Source organism: Labeo rohita, chromosome 14 (assembly GCF_022985175.1).
Source record: "Labeo rohita strain BAU-BD-2019 chromosome 14, IGBB_LRoh.1.0, whole genome shotgun sequence".
Classification (NCBI taxonomy): domain Eukaryota; kingdom Metazoa; phylum Chordata; class Actinopteri; order Cypriniformes; family Cyprinidae; genus Labeo; species Labeo rohita.
The window spans coordinates 7,963,738-7,980,862 of NC_066882.1; the positions used below are offsets into that span (position 1 = coordinate 7,963,738).

Consider the following 17,125-nt stretch of genomic DNA (forward strand, 5'->3'; position numbering starts at 1 on the left):
TATTGAAGATTTCCCGAGCCACGGCCACAATGAAAATGCAAATACACCCCATGCAGAGCAAACTGGATGCCACACTATCAACAAAGAGACAGCCGCAGAATTTGGGCAAAAGTGTGGTCCAAATCAAACATCAGGAGGATGATTAGAAACACACACACCCGGCAGGACAAAGCGCACGCTTGAAAGCAAAGCAGGGGGAAATACTCGTACCTCAGGGGATGCAACCGCAAACGTTAAGCCACCGGAGCGGGTGACAGACAGGAATAAGCTGGTCAGGGAGGAGCCGAAGGTGTAAATGGGGGCTTTAAACGTGTTGCAGAAGGATTTGTAATAGCAGACGTGCTACATGTGCTTGTGACAGAACTGGGGCACAAAGGAACTTGGGTGGAAGGTTGTAATGTTTGAGATTTCTGGCCCAGAAATGTGTGGGGGCGGGTATTAGGAACAATCTGCGTGAAGGAATATATGATGAGCTGTTGCCCTGCGATGCCCTTCCTCCTCGGCGCTGATTTTCCCCACAGCTCGCGGTCTCTCCGGAGCTCGCGTGGACACTCAGGAGGTCTTTCTCCTTCTCGCCATCTGTTAATTCGGGGCCAGACTCTAATCACCTGCTCCAGTGCACCACTCTCATTCACAAACACCAGGCAAACCGTCTGCCGCCTCGCAATGTAATTACTGTCATAATCAAGAGAGCACCGCAAGCTCATAGCTATACTCATGTAGATGCATGCTAATGTATTAGCGACAATTAGATCTCAATGGCACGGTCATCATGGTTAATGTTCAGATGAGCATTTCTGCACACTAGAAATGATTTTATGCTTGTTTGTTTAAACCCATTATGCGTATTTGCTTTAACTGCAGAATCATGGAAAAATGGATTTTTGTTATTTTGAAAGGAAAATAGCCTGGCTTGTTATAGAACATTATGGAATTGATGTCACAATCATGAGCATATTAACATATGGCTGTACATTTTTGGAAATCAGCACTCACTAATGATTTAGCAACTTAGTCACCCTGATGAGCATCATAATGACCAATGCCATTACACAGATCCATCCTAGAGGTCATTTGCATGTCTTGACAGCCATAGGGACAGAGAGAGTTGAATAAAATAAAATAAAATAAAATGGAAACATTACTTAAACACAATATATGATTTAAATATTTTTAAAAATATAACATATAAATATGATATATAAATATAACCCAATAATTGGACCAAATAATAAAAATATTACAAAATTAATATAAACTAAAATATAGATAATTTATAATTTATAATAATTATAATAATTAATAATATATAATAATAATTATAATATATAATAATTAAATATAGATAATATATAATATAGACAATATATAATTTAAATATTGTAAAAATAAAGATGTAATCCTAGAATAGAATAGAATGTAATATATAAATTGATATAATACATAATTTAATATTTTAAAAATAAATATATAACTCTAGAATCAAATAGAATCGAATCAAATAGAATAGAATAGAGTAGAACTAAATAATGGATTTTTAAATGGATCTAAACAAATAATAAATATATATTATAAAACTAACATAAAAACAAAATAATACAAGCTTATTTAAAAACAATATATAATTAAAAAAATAATTAACATATATTTTAAATATATAATAATATAATATAATACAATATAATTAATATAATATAATATAATATGATACAATATAATATAATGCTTCTTAAATAGATTTAACCAAATAATATATTATAAAATAACTACAAACTATAATGTAGAATTAAACACATATAATTTAAATATGTTACAAATAAATATATAATATAATATAATATAATATAATATAATATTTGTCTTTTTTTTGGTGGGGTGGGTGAAGTTGTAAATTGTAAATTGTATTATTAGGGCTGTGTTATTGTATTGTTTTCTGCTTTTTATGTTTTGTTTTTTTACTTGCCACAAAATGAATTGCCTCTTGGAAGACATGAATAAAGTTGAATGAATATATAATACATGGCTCTGAAAATGCAGTAGTTGACTGAATAATCTATATAATTGAATACCATTCAAATGCTCATAATGATTTTTATTTTACAAAACTAAATAATTCCAGAAAGAGCCTGACCATACAAAGCTATCTGAGAAAATACTGCCCTTTACTTTCAATTCACCATTCCTGCTTAAAGGAAACACTTTGTTTTAACACCTCCAAGCTCTTGGGCAGTTACAGAGCAGTGCTTAACATAGAAAGCAGTAGATAACTGACGGCATAAGGCACCAAAGAGCTTCACTAACTGCGCTGTAGTTAAGGCTCATCCTAAGCAAACTCCATTGAAGTGTGTGTCTCCCGGCACGGTCTGCAGTCTGACTCTCCACTGAGTCACTCCTTAGAGACAAAGTCACTCTCTAAGCTGTTCCTCACCCTCCGAGCTTTTGGTCTCTTTGCCACAGCGTAGAGTCAGGGGAGAGAGATCACTTTGAGGATTACACCAGGCTGGATCAGTCTCCGCTAGTCTCTGCATATTCAATCGAGCACCAAAGACCTCGACGAGCCCGCGTGCCCCTACGACACCAGCCCATAAATATCCACAGAGCCTGTGAGAGAAAACTAATTATCATTGCCAGAGAAAGATGCAGTGATGGCAAGTATATTTTCACTCATCAGGCAAACGAGGCACAAAGGGCTTGTTTGCGAGATGGCACAGACGTTTCTAACCATCATTAAGTTATTAAATTCGCCCTAGGCGGTGAGTAAACAACTTCAGATGGCTTTCACGGCCGGTCCGGCTCTCCGTCAGCCAGGCCGTTATTGGGTTATGGCGAAACTTCGACAAAGAGCTAAATGACTCCGGAGAGAGAGCGGAGCGGGCAGCATTAGAGAAGAGTATGCCGGGAAAAAGCGGGACGGAGAAAAAAAACACTGAAACTAAGACCAGACGCCTAAAGCACTTAAGATCGAGCTGCACTAACAAGGTTGAGATGAGAATTGGACATGCAGCGTCGACTGAAATAACCTTTGATTACTTGCTGTCGCACTGGATAAAGTGGCTCATTGAGGTATAGAAGCACTGAATTGTGGAAGACTGTTGCTAAATTTTGCCGGGGACCAAACAAACCACAAGGCTGGTATAATGTCTACTGCAAGCAGACATCTAATTGAGGGATGATGAGGGATGATGTAATGCTTGAGTGAATATGACTTGCTTAACCAGAAGTCTGAACTTTACGCATGAAATAAGCATACGGTCTATGGAGTCAAAGCTAAATGTAGTCTTAATGGATTCTCTGCTGTGAAGTCTAAAGTACTTGTACTCCTCTAAAGATCTGATTGGGTTAAAGCGAGAGAGCCAGTAACATGTGCTTTGTCTAGAGCCGTCAGAAAGTGTGTGTGAGAGGCTATCTTGCTCTTCAACAGCACATAAAAACGAAATGAGCTGCGATTTGCTGAACATGAAGAGATGGTGGATACATGGTCTCTCCTGTTCGATTGCTGATAAAGTCTGAACAGAATAAAAACAGTGCAGAATGAAAATATATAGCATTCATGTATTTACACTCCAACTTCGTGCCCCAGATTGCAATGCAGAAAATGCAGACAGAATCATGGAATCTTAAAAATGAAATTTGAAATGAAACTGTGACAGAAGTATTACAAACTGTAATAACAGTACTATTTCCAACAATAAAATTATTATTAAAACATAATTTTTTAAGGAATATTTACCATAAAAATTATTTACCAGAATTTATTTACCAGAAAAATGTAAATACACAACATAGTATTTCTGAGAAACAATTTTTTTATATATAAAATCAATTAATTAGAGATGCTTTTCATTATTAAAATTTAATGAAATCATTAAAATGGAATGTAAAAATAAATGTAAAACAGAATTTTAAAACACACTAAAACATATTTTTGTTACTTTTAATAAACTTTTAATAAATTGATCATGATTTCAATTAATTAGATATGTTTAATATTTTTAATATAACCTAGAAAAATGTAAATGGTTTAAAAAAACAGAATTCAGAAGAATTAAAACGGAACAAACAGAATTTGGGGGGGGGGGAAATAGAGCGGAATTTGGGAAAAAATAAAAAAAGGGTCCTAGAAATATTATTACAATGTAAAATAACTGTTTTTGGAAAATGGAATTTGAAAAAAAATAAAACTGAATTGGGGAAAAAATAAAACAGATTTAATAGGGCCCTAGAAATATCATTACAGTTTAAAATAACTGTTTTTGAAAAGTAGAATTCGGAAAAATAAAAAATAAAATAAAACAGATTTTTGGGAGAAAAAAAAATAAAACAGATTTCATAGGGCCCTAGAAATATTATTACAATTTAAAATGAATGTTATCCATTTGAATATTTTTTTTAATATAATTTATTTCTTTGAAGCGAAGCTTCAGCATCATTACTCCAGTCTTCAGTGTCACATGATCCTTCAGAAATCATTCTAAAATACTGATTATCTTTAACAAATAGAAAGCCAAAAAACAGCATTTATTTGAAATAGAAATATATGCAACATTATAACTGTTATTTTGTTTTTTTTATTCTTCAACTAACATAATACAGTGTGCAGACTAATATATAATGTGGAAAGAACACTGAAATATTCAGCCAAACTATTAATACTGTATTTCTATTTAAAATACACATTTTCATTTGTTCAAGATCAAACAATAATTCGCAGACCCCCTGCTGTACTGACACAGACCCCCTGTTGAAGACACAAGATCTAACTGTTTTTGTGGCTCAGTCTTCGTTATAGGACAACACTTCAAACAGTAAACAAAGATTTATATTGTTTTCCATCTTTCTTTTACTATCCCTGTCCTAGAGCAATAAACACAGAACGCAAAAACAATCATTTTGTGCGTGTATGTGTCTGTTTGTGTTTTAGAGCATCAAGCTCATTTGCTTTTATACGTTGTTTGCAGTTTTATGCTAAGCTGATATTGGTTTGAATAGGCACTACAAATAAAGTTGACTTTTATCTTATTTTGGGAACAATTTGTTATGCAGCAGACACACTCACCCAGAACTCATTCTGGCTCTCTGTGTTCACACACATCAATACCTAAAGCATGTCTTTCAAGGGTGGATCTGAGGATGAGAAAATGGATAAATTAAGCATGACTCTCTTTATATTACAGTCTTTGAAACGGGGATTACCTGTTAATTTGTTTCCGAATAAAAAAGAGTCAGTGTCATTTACATGCTGTGTACATTCCCAAAACAGCTAAAAGCAGCTCCGTGTGCCGCTGCAGATCTCGCTCTGTCCTGCTAACAGGAATTAGAGTTGTCTGTCAAACTGAATGACATGTGAGACCAAAACACTTCACTGACTTGGTTTTCCACCAGGGTCTGGCATCCATCTTTAGCTCTAAATGATCCCTTCCAGCATTTCATTAAATGCTAGCTCAGTTCAACAGCTGGCAGAAATATTGTGTATCCGGCAAACAAGATCTCGATGAATGTTCTTTCTTAACCTCATATAAGGAGAGCTATCTGCTATATCGAAATGTCATTCAAAGATGCTCGAACACATTCGGACAAATCATATGGTTCATAGCAGGGTTAGATTTTTACTTTTTCATTAAGGGGCAATTGATTTCCAGGGGCAATTTTTACATTCGCAAGGGCAATTTTTTATCACCACCTTAATAATTGTATCTGTGTTGTATACTTGAATTACGGACCAATTACTTTAATCAGTCAATCCAAATACTTCAAGGAGAAGTCCACTTCCAAAACATAGATTCGCATATAATGTACTCACCCCGTTGTCATCCAAGATATTCACGTCTTTCTTTCTTCAGTTGTAAAGAAATTATGTTATTTGAGGAAAATATTTCAGCATTTTTCTTCATATAATGGATTGATATGGTGCCCCGATTTTGAATTTCCAAAATGCAGTTTAAATGTGGCTTCAGACGATCCCAAATGCGGTTGTAAACAATCCCAGTCGAGAAAGAAGAGCAATGATCGGTTATTTTCACAAAAATAATACAATTTAATACAATTTCACCTTTAACAAAAAAGGTAAAACATATTAGTCTATTATATGGAGAAAAATGCTGAAATGTTTTCCTCAAAAACCATCATTTCTTTACGACTGAAGAAAGAATGACATAAACATCTTGGATGACAAGGGGGTGATTACATTATATGTGAATCTTTGTTTTGGAAGTGGACTTCTCCTTTAAAACTGTTGCCAATAACACACTCAACAACAACTCCGGAGTTTTCAGCGTTGACTAATCTGAACACCTCTTATTGGCACGTTGTCATCTGAATGCCTCTGATTGGTGTTCAGATGAAATAATAATAATAATAATAATAATAATAATAATAATCACTATTACCCCTATAAAATAGGTCATGAGTGGCATTCTGTGTCATTTTTAAACATGATTTGTATAACAAATATTACCTGAAGTTCTCAGGTTACTTCTCAGTCATTAGAACGTGCATTGGAGTCTGACATGGAAGAGAAGAAATTGTTTAATAGCTCGTTATTTTTGTTTTCTCTGTGCACAAAAAGTATTTTTGTAGCTTCATAAAATTAAAGTTGAATCACATGGACTATTTTAACGATGTCCTTACTAGGTTTCTGGGCCTTGAACGTGGTAGTTGCATTGCTGTCTATGCAGGGTCAGAAGCTCTCAAATTACATCAAAAATATCTTAATTTGTGTTCTGAAGATGAACGAATGTCTTACGGGTTTGAAATGACATGAGGGAGAGTAATTAGAGAATAGAATTTTCATTTTTAAATGAAATATCCTTTTAAAAGTACACATTAGTACCTGAATGGTACATATTAGTGTGTTTTGAAGAGGTATCACCGTGACAGATTTTATACCACACGCTACCATTTTTATATTGTGTCTGGCTCATTTTTCAGATTCTTTTTGCACTCCTGATTTGTAGGACAGACTGAATCACAAAGTGGAGTCTCAAAAAACTTCCTCACACGCTACATGTCTCTTTTATCACCCATAGGCTGATTCCGTTTGAGATTTTAGAGGCTTTTAACCAAGCCATTGACATGAATCAACAGAGACATACTGTGACTAAATGCGATATGAGACCGATGAGGGGACCCGAAAAACTGGCACACGGCGCTCATCACTAGTTGCCCTGAAAAAGTCCCTGTGACAGAGCCTCTTAACTTTTATGATTGTTTGGCAAAGTTGACTTCAAAGAGCCGATTCTTTGGCGCTGCTCGCGGTGTGTGAGAAAGCCAGGCTAGCGCGGGGAGGGGCAGCAGGGGCTGATGGGAGTCGAGTGAAGGGAAGGGATGGAGGATGCTGGAGTGGAGAGCAGAGCCCTTTGATCTGTGTCAGCCGCGAAAAGTACAAAAGAATCAAAAGCAATGGGGAGAGCAGCACAGAAGATTGCAAACAAGGCCCGCTCGCAATTCCCCGCGGGAGCGTGCCGGGGAAAAACACGACGAGACAAGAGCACATTTCAGAAATTCTGCAGGCTGTTCGGGAATTTCTCTCAGGCCTAATGCTGAAGCAATTAGCATTGAACCACCTCCCTGAACAGACAGGGGCTAGCTAAATCCACCATGCTAACATTGTTAGTGCAACACAATTAGTGGGGGTGACCCACTCACACCAAATTACACAATTCATTAAACTGACCAGGAAGGAAGATCCATTTATCAATCAATGTGTATGCTACTTTCTACTTGTAATTGGCTGTCCGTTTGTAATCAGTGTTGGGGAAACAACTTTGAAACTAAAGTAAGGTTGGAAGGTCCATTTTTACCTGAAACAACAAATAGGCCAACTACAAACCATCTAATCTACACTAAGTTTTAAACTGATTAGTTGCTTTAATATTTGTGATGCGATCACGCTGAGACGTTTTCAGCAAATTTGAAAAATAGATCAACTGCCAGTTTTTGGTCAAAATTAGGTTTTCATTACATTATTATTCTATAACATCTTGTCTATCATCTCTGAAAATATCTTGGCATAATTCACTTGTTTAGTGCAGAAAAATGACGATTTATTGCAGCAAGCAGAAATTACTGTGCCTTTCTCTTATGTTAAAAAGGCACTGCAGAGGTGCTTTCTCTCAACACCACAACAACAGTTAACCTAGCAAAATAAACCACATAACATATTTAATAAAGGTGTATCAATGCACATGTCCAATGCTGGGTTTTCCTAGATCATATCACATTTTTTAAATAAGTCTCTTATTCTTACCAAGGCTGCATTTGATCAAAATGTTTTTACAAATTAAAATGAATGTTTTCTATTTTTTAATATATTTCAAATATTTATTCCTGTGATGGCAAAGCTGAATTTTCAAGAATCTTTGATGAACAGAAAGTTCAAAAGAACAGCATTTATCTGAAATAGAAATTTTGTATCATTATAAATGTCTATACTGCAACTTTTGATAAATTTAATTGAATGATAATAAGTCAAAAACTGCTAAAAAGCAGAATTTAATCATGAAATATACTGCTAAAACGAAGATACAAATGATGCACAGGGTTTATGCAACAGTTTTGGCAAGGTTTTGAATAATTTGCAACAGTAATATTTGGATGAACCAATTCACTAAAAAAAAATTACTTCCTCAGGATACATATTAGTGAATCATATCCCTTTTGAACAAAATGAATTCATTTTAGAGATGCCATTTATATTAGAGTTATATTAGAGTTAGCATTTTATTGTGCAACACTGCTATTTGTTAAGCAAAGTAGTTTGTTACACTAAACAGTATTTAGAAAACAACTAAACTACCATCAGACTGCTTAAAGTGTAGTTAGTTAGAGTCTAACACAGGATAGGAAGCATTTTGAAAACCTTTCGCCAAGATTTTGCTGTATGACATAGACAAAATCAGCCTTTGCGATAAATATAAGCCTATTATTCCTGTTTAATGAGGAACCAAAAACAATCAAAGAAACAAAGGCATAGTTTGATGACGCCGCATTTGAGTGTGGAATCATGGGAGTTGTCATCTTCATCCCCACAGCCGACACAATCCAATGAGACTCGGGCAGAAATCATGTCCATGGAAGAGCTAATATACTAAAGTTTAATTAACGTCGCTGTAGTATAAGGCAGGATGGGGCTGAATATTTTTGGATATTTTAATCAAAAAATCTTACATACTGTGGCTTTAACTAATGTCCTCTTAAAACCAGTCACAACAAACTCCACATACTTTTATTTCCTAACTTTTCTGTCTAACATATTAGACTAATTGGTCATGCAATTTAATTAAGATCTCGTATTGTATAATATGACTAGCAAGAATAGTCATATTATTTCTAGCAGTAAGAAGGTTCTGGGAGGCAATGGACTGCTTACATTGAGCCTCGTGACGCATTTCCGTTTTGAAATGTTACGGCTCAGTTATTTCTGGCTATGTACATTTTCAGTGTGCTGTAATCATCTAGTTGACTTAAACACATAATAAAATGAGAGTTCGCAGGATGATTTCGAAATCCGGAAGTTTTCAGAGATAGGAGAAGACATATTCTGATGATTACTGTGTACAGAATTTTCCAAACTCAACGGAACGTGAAGTTTTAATCCAACATAAACAGGTCTGAGAAAACGGTGGCTGGTAATCATACATGATTGTTTCACCACAGGGGGTCAGTGCTCTACACTAGTGGCCTAATCGCGACACTGCAGTATTTGTGAGATCTGATGAATAAGATAGTAACTAACCTTTATTTATCTGCGTTAAATATGTTAGTCACTATTCTGTGTATTCTGTGTCATCATTTCACTGTATGTAGCGTAATGCCAAAATATGAATATTCAAAGTAGTCGCACTGTCAACTTGTTACTGTTAAAAATTATTTAAATGTTTAACATTGTTAAATAAGGTATTTGCCGCACATTCATTCAGCCATTTTAAACAGTGGAATAAGCAATAGGGACTCGGAATAAGAGCACCAACACACACAAACAAATTAGCCATGGTTTCACTAAAAATAAAACCAAAAATTGCAATTAAAGTTAAACCATATTACCACAAATTAACTCGGGTTTTACTACACTGACCATAGTTTAACGATGGTAGGCTATTTGTAGTAAGTAGTGTTGTTATACAAATGGTAAAAATGGAATTGACTACTACTTTTTAGTAAAATCATGGTTAATTTTTGTAAGGGTGTTTATCAGTCATTTTAAAACTGTACATTCAACAGGTCTGAAATATGATCAGTGAAAGAAAAATACTGATCATGAGAATGCGGCAGGTTAGTGGGGAAATATATTACATAAATGTATTATTCAGAATGCATATATGGTAACATTTCAACAGGTTGAACATAATTAATGTTACCACAAAGAATATGATTAATTGTGTGTTTTTTTGTTTTTAAAGAAATGCCAGCCCTAAAATGTAGTAATAATCTGCATTCACAAGCGAAACTGTCTGTATGTAGGTGTGCTGAACGCTAACTGGAAACTCCCGAGCTGTAATAAGAAGAACGCAGAAGTAGTTGTGCAAGTAGCCCATTACACAAAAATACTTTGACTTTACTCAGGCATTTCAGAATGACCATAACTGTTCATAACAGCATTTCAGATGCTGTGCAATGAGATCGGTCCACCAGTTAGTCAAGTTATCCCTTCCCATAGCGCAAAGTCACTTGACTTTTTTGCTGCACATGGAGGAATTTATTCGCAAAATGCATTTCCATCTCCCATTTTTCACATTAACTTTATTTTGCACAATTCAAAAACCACTTCAAGCAAGCAAAAAAAACTTTTTTCTCAAATTCTGGCATTTCCAGCACTCATTTCTGATGTGATATTTTAAAATGGGCATAAAAACAGAGTGATGGAAACATAGCTATTGATACACTATTGACAACGAACCTTAAAATTTCACCAAAGTTTCACTCATTTTGTCATGCATTTGGTTCTCAATTCATGAAACACAATCAGAATAAATTCATAGTTTCATGAATCAGTGCCAGTGATTATTATTAACTGCACTGTTGCAGAAACTCACCTTGAAAGAGGGCGGCATTCTGAATGATGAGAACTTTGAGCTGGGCGCTGGTGGCCTGGAGACTGGACTCCATATTCTGTTTGGCAATGAGCAGGTAGCGCTCCTCCATTTTGCGAGAACAGCATGTCAGGCCTTTCGGCTGGCACACCTGCAGATCTGAGCCTGAAGAATAGAAAAGACACACAAAATGTGTTACAGCCGTCGCAATAAACAAACAGACCGTGGCACTTAATAAGTTCCATCACAAAGTGTGTTTGCTTATGAGTCGAGCTTCAGAGAGAGACTGTTTACATTACCTATTCAAATCTGCACAACAACACAACAAAATGAATACCTGCTTACTTAACTGAAACATTCATATTCTATGCATTGCATTCCATGCTGTCAAACTGATTAGCAGAGAACAAACACTCATTAAAGAAAAACAAGATAATCAGGGAGAACATCTCAGTAAAGACAGACCCCAAGAGACTACTACTATGCAAAATCTGTCCATTTAAAGTCTGAAGTAGTGCAACTCCCTATGTGGATTGGATGAAAGAGACACGGATACAAAAAAAAAAAAAAAAAAAAACAGTCAACACACTGACAGGAATGTCTTGTTTAGGGATGAAGAGGTGACGGGTGATTTGTTGACATCCGTTAAGACTAGAATCCAGGTTTGAAGGTTATCTATCAAAGAGGCATAATTGGATTTGCTGGGAGAGAAAAGCCTATTTAGAAATACATTCTCTGGAAGAAGGTGCTTCAGTTCTTGGCTCACATATGAATAATAATCTAAAAATGTTCATGCCCTGTGGGGGGAGAAAGAGAGCGATGCTATCTGATCTCTGCTGAATCAAACATCAAGGATACAGAAAATAAAAATGACCAATGCCTGATTAAATCCCCCGTGTGTTAAATCTGATGTGCCTAGGAGGCGGATGTAAAAAAAAAAAAAAAGGAAAATCTGTGAAATGCACACATTTCATTTTCATTAATTTATTAGCTCTTTTCATAAATAAGCATAAAACATCAAATCTCCTTACATTCTAAATGTTACTTTGTGAATTGCAAATGCTTTCCCACTGAAGTAGAACAAAAAAACAACACACAATACTCACGTCTCGTCTTGCAGAACTTCTAACACTGAATAACTAGTGAATAGCACATGTAAAGGGTTGTTTTGGGCATGTGGGATTCCAATGCATTCAGGTCAAACAGACCTCTCCGCATGTGAACCAGGACTAGAAAACAGCTGCTGTGAAAATCAGTGGGATTATTGCAAATGTTTTCCCTGGGGCCGCAGATCCACATTTGGAAATGTGGCCAATTATCTTGCGATTACACATGCAAGAAGAGAACTTACGCTCGGCGAAGCCTCAGCCTTTTCAAATTTTCATTTCCATTATTATTTTGAAAGGGAATCCTACATGCAACTTTGTTCTCAGTCACTTTGCCTCTCTGTCATCTCATGCATCTCAGAGCAGCGCTGTTAAACCGGAGCCAAATGAAGTGTGTGTGTTTGCGTGCGTGTGTGTACGTCAGCTACCTGAGGGGGTGGAGGTGGCACTAGGTTGATTGATAGTGCTGTAAACAAACTTCAGAGGAGTCCCAATGCTCCAGTTCACACAGACATGGAAGATGATGATGGGGTAGGAGAAAAGGAGGGCATAACACAATCTGGGCAGAGACGAAAGTGTCACTACTCTGTTTAAGAGAGGCTTTTTGCTGCACTTTGGAATACTGTCATAACTATTGTGGAGCGGGAGACTAAAAGGGACGGGATAAAAATAAAACAGGATAAACATTCACAGTCTGATGCTCTCAGATAGCAAATGTCTTCATGGAGGAGACCTCAAGAACATGTTCCCTAGTGAACAGCAACAGACAGAACTGAAAAAGATGGTAAGGAATGACTTACTTGTGTTCAGATTGAATCAGAATATTTTTTCAAAATATTTCATTTATGCCGCAGAAGCAAGAAACTGCATGGAACGGCATAAAGGTGACCAAAAAAAATACTTTTTGGGTCAATATCTCTTTAAGGCCTGTGAGGCCGAAAATTAGTGTAGTTTCTGACTATTTGCTCAGTAGGTAGTTAAAGGGATAGTTCACCCAAAAATAAAAATTCCCCCATGATTTACTCACCCTCAAGCCATCCTAGGTGCAAATGACTTTCTTCTTTCAGACAAATACAATCAGAGTTATATGCAGTGTTGCCAAGTCTGCAGTTTTCCCGCGGAATTGGGCTACTTTAACACTGTTGTCGCGGGTTGTTTTTGATGTCCAAGAGTTAAAGTGACCACAATGTCATAGTTATCCCCTGAAATACGAATTTACCAGGGGAACCCCAACAAAAGAACTAAAAATGCGATTGGGCTAGTTTTGAGTAGCACTTGGGCAGGTTAAATGTGACCCTGGACCACAAAACCAGTCATAAGTAGCACGGGTACAATAATACATCGTATGGGTCAAAGTTATCGATTTTTCTTTTATGCCAAAAATCATAAGGATATTAAGTAAAGATCATTTTCCATTAAGATATTTTGTGAATTTACTACCACAAATATATCAAAACTTCATTTTTGATTAATAATATGCATTGCTAAGAACTTCATTTGGACAACTTTAAAGGTGATCTTCTCAATATTTAGATTTTTTTGCACCCTCAGATTCCAGATTTTCAAATATATTGTATCTCGGCCTAATATTGTCCTATCCTAACAAACCATCCATCAATGGAAAGCTTATTTATTACATTACAGCTAATGTACAAATCTCAGTTTCAAAAAACTGACCCTTATGACCGGTTTTATGGACCATGGTCGCATATTAAAATATGTCTTGGCTCTTCCAAGCTTTACAATTGCACTGAATGGGTGTTGAGATTTTGAAGTCTAACAAAGTGCATCCATCCTTTATAAAAAGTACTCCAGCTCTGGGGGGTTACTAAAGGCCTTCTGAAGCATTTTTTAATATAACGGATTGTTTTCATTTGAAAGAAGAAGGTCATATACACCTAGGATGGCTTGAGGGTGAGTAAATGATGTGGTAATTTTCATTTTTGGGTGAACTATTCCTTTAGTACACATTTTGAGTTCTGTCAGTGGTATTTTATAAAAATAAAAGACTGAATTACCATTTTTTTTTCTATGTTGTTGCACTTTAATTGAAAATGATACAAACACTTGGCAACAGAATTGTCTTTCTGCTTTCCAAATATCTCTCTCAAATTAAAAAGAATCACTAATGGAACCATTAGGGTTCCAAACTGAAATCATTAAATTCCTTTCAATTCCCATCCCTATAAGATTGCTGAATGAACGATCACATTAAATTGGAACTTTTTGCCAGTTCATCATGGAAGATGAGAGAACCAATCCAACAAGAAGTCCTAAAAACATACTCTATAAGTTTGTTGATTGAAATAACTTAATAGACCTTGAAAGAGATTAAAATGCAGGAGATTTAAGTGCTGCCAAATTTTAAATCCCATATGAAAATCTGAAGACAAAATGTCAAAGAAATCGCCTTAGGCGAAAGGAAAAAAATGCTGATCTACTAAGCACACGGCGCCTGTTAGGAATGGGTAAATAAACCCATTAACATCACATGCCATCAAAAACCAACAACAGCAAGAAAAACCCCACACTTTCTGATCGCACGTCTGCACCAATACGGATATGAAACGAGAAATTATGGGCAAACCTGCCATATCGTACAGATGGCACATTTCATATGCGCACTGACAGGCTTAATATCCAAAATCAATACTTGCAAAGGACCGGCGACAGATACGATCGAGCTAATTTCAGATTCCAGGGCAAATTTATTAAGCTGTCAATAGCCTAGCGAGTGGAGAGGCGGAGGGAGATCTGGCAGAAGGGAACAGGTATGAAAGGAGAAAGAACTCAGACAGATTTAGTAATTATCTGCAGCAAAACAGACAATTTTATCGGCACGTCTGCTGTTTGCAGATGATAAATGTACTTTATTAGAGAAGTTGCGAGCTGTCAGGGAAAAGTGAAGGACTTTACAGGAGGGAGATTGCTCCCAGCAGAGAAGCATAAACAAATATTACATCACAGTCTCTAACTAAAGACTGCTCATAAATACGGCTGATTAGATTGTTTGTCTTCTGAAAATGGAACAGAAAACAGTTGTTGGAAAAAAAAAATGTAGATGCCTCAGTCTACAGAATAAATATTGTGTAGTGAGAATGTGACCATACAGGCCTCATTTGTCTCATTCTAGCAGAATTTTTCAACCTTCAGTCATAGAGCGCCAGTTTAAAACCATTTTATAATAACTTTTATTAAGGGGTTAAGAATGTCCAAAATAAAGATAAAACTAAATTTCACAATTTGATTCGATTCTGAGTAACAAGCTTTCAATATTAATTATTTTTTATATATATATATCAGGTACAGTATATGTCAAATTTTCTCAAAGAATAAAAAAGTCTGTCAACGAACACTGTAAAATATACATGAGAGCCAGCTGATACTACATTACTATAATATTGAAGGTTAAAATAAGCTGATTTATAGCTTTACAAACATTTTACAAACAGGCTAGACTAATCGATTCTTGAGATTTAAGAATCATATTTTCACCAAGCCCGATTATTTTGTCACAATACCATAAATTGTACATCATATCAATCCATAAATATGAGTATCAGTAAGGAGGTTGCATCACATTATATTTTAAAACCTGAACTAACTTGGTTATGTCATAAAATGTGAAATTAAATGATGATTAAATTACTTAAGGTTCAGCAAGAGATACAATCAGGCTACCTAATTAAATTCTTTTAACAAAGGATGGAATTTTTTATTTTATATCCCCCTAAAAACATTAAAATGAATTTTAAATCCAATTAAAACATGTTCATCATTAAATAGGGATGTTTAATAAATTATTGGCTCATATCACTGACCATAAGAACATTACCATTGCTATATTATAAAATGCTTAACAGATTTTCAGTTAGAAACACAGACCCCCGGTGGACCATCAGGGAACCTGGTTGAAAAACGTGGCTCTTGAGCCTCTATATAGATACGACCTCTTCCATATTCATCGTCCACTGAGTCATGACACACTCGCTTCCTTCCTTATCAACTAAAATTTCTAGAAACTTGTAAAATCCACCCTCCCTCTTGCAGCCTTGCCCAAAGGCCTCAGGCGTGTGAGTATCCCTGTTGGAGCCTAGATGAAAAAGACGGCTCTGACGGAGACGTGGAGAGCGCTGTGTACACATTTGAGCCTCGCGCTCCTCCTTAACAAGCCTGAAGACACAGAGCGCAGCCAGATGCATGCATAAGCGTGATCTTAAGAACCATTTATAAAGCTATCAGCATGCAAGTTTAATGGGGGCTGTGGGGAAAACATGCTGTGTTAAAATACAGAAAATGTTAAAAGGATGTTATTAGAAGCATGAATTATAGAGCAACGGCACAGGAATTATGACGTTTCTTTCTAGACTCGCTTCAAAGACATCAATGTGCACAATTAAAAAGTAGAAAGTCAACGGGCTGATGAAAGTATACGAAGTATATGATTATGAATCGGGCTCATCTGCCAGGGAGGCAGGAGAGTTAATGGACTAAAGCAAAGCCGTCTGTTGTCTTACAGTGCCATTGGAAGTATTTAATGAAAGAACGTACCTCAGACTTCCACAGAATGGAGCACACAAGGGTGAGATTCAGTTTGGAAGAGATAAAGTAAATAACAGTACAATAAAATGCAGTGTTGCTCTGTTTCAATCAGCCCAGGAAAATCTGAGATATGTGGTTTAATAGACAGTCTGACCACAGTCATTAGTAGAAACTTTCATGGCTTGTGGGCATGTGATCCCTCACCTTCAACTTTAAATGGACTACCAGAGACATTGACCTAAGCCATTATCTCATAATTACAGAAACTGTGTGGGCATTTATCAAAATATGAAGGTACTTCACTGCCCAAGGCACTATCTACTGCCCCTTGATACTAAGGTCTCTTAAGGACTTCATATAAGGCTACAAAAAATGTTAGATCCTTTCAAGCATTAAATATGTGAATATATAAAGTCATTACTGCACATGAAAATATTAATACTAATAAAA

At 35.9% G+C, this 17,125-nt stretch overlaps 1 protein-coding gene across 1 annotated transcript in view; it reads right to left on the minus strand.

Moving 5' to 3' along the window:
• Nucleotides 1-17,125, minus strand: part of gpc3 (glypican 3) — a 170,112-nt gene that overhangs the window by 143,345 nt on the left and 9,642 nt on the right. Inside the window, exon 2 of the mRNA XM_051128008.1 lies at nucleotides 11,031-11,192. Within this exon, the coding sequence (XP_050983965.1) occupies nucleotides 11,031-11,192 (162 nt within the window). The remainder of the gene's footprint in view (nucleotides 1-11,030; nucleotides 11,193-17,125) is intronic.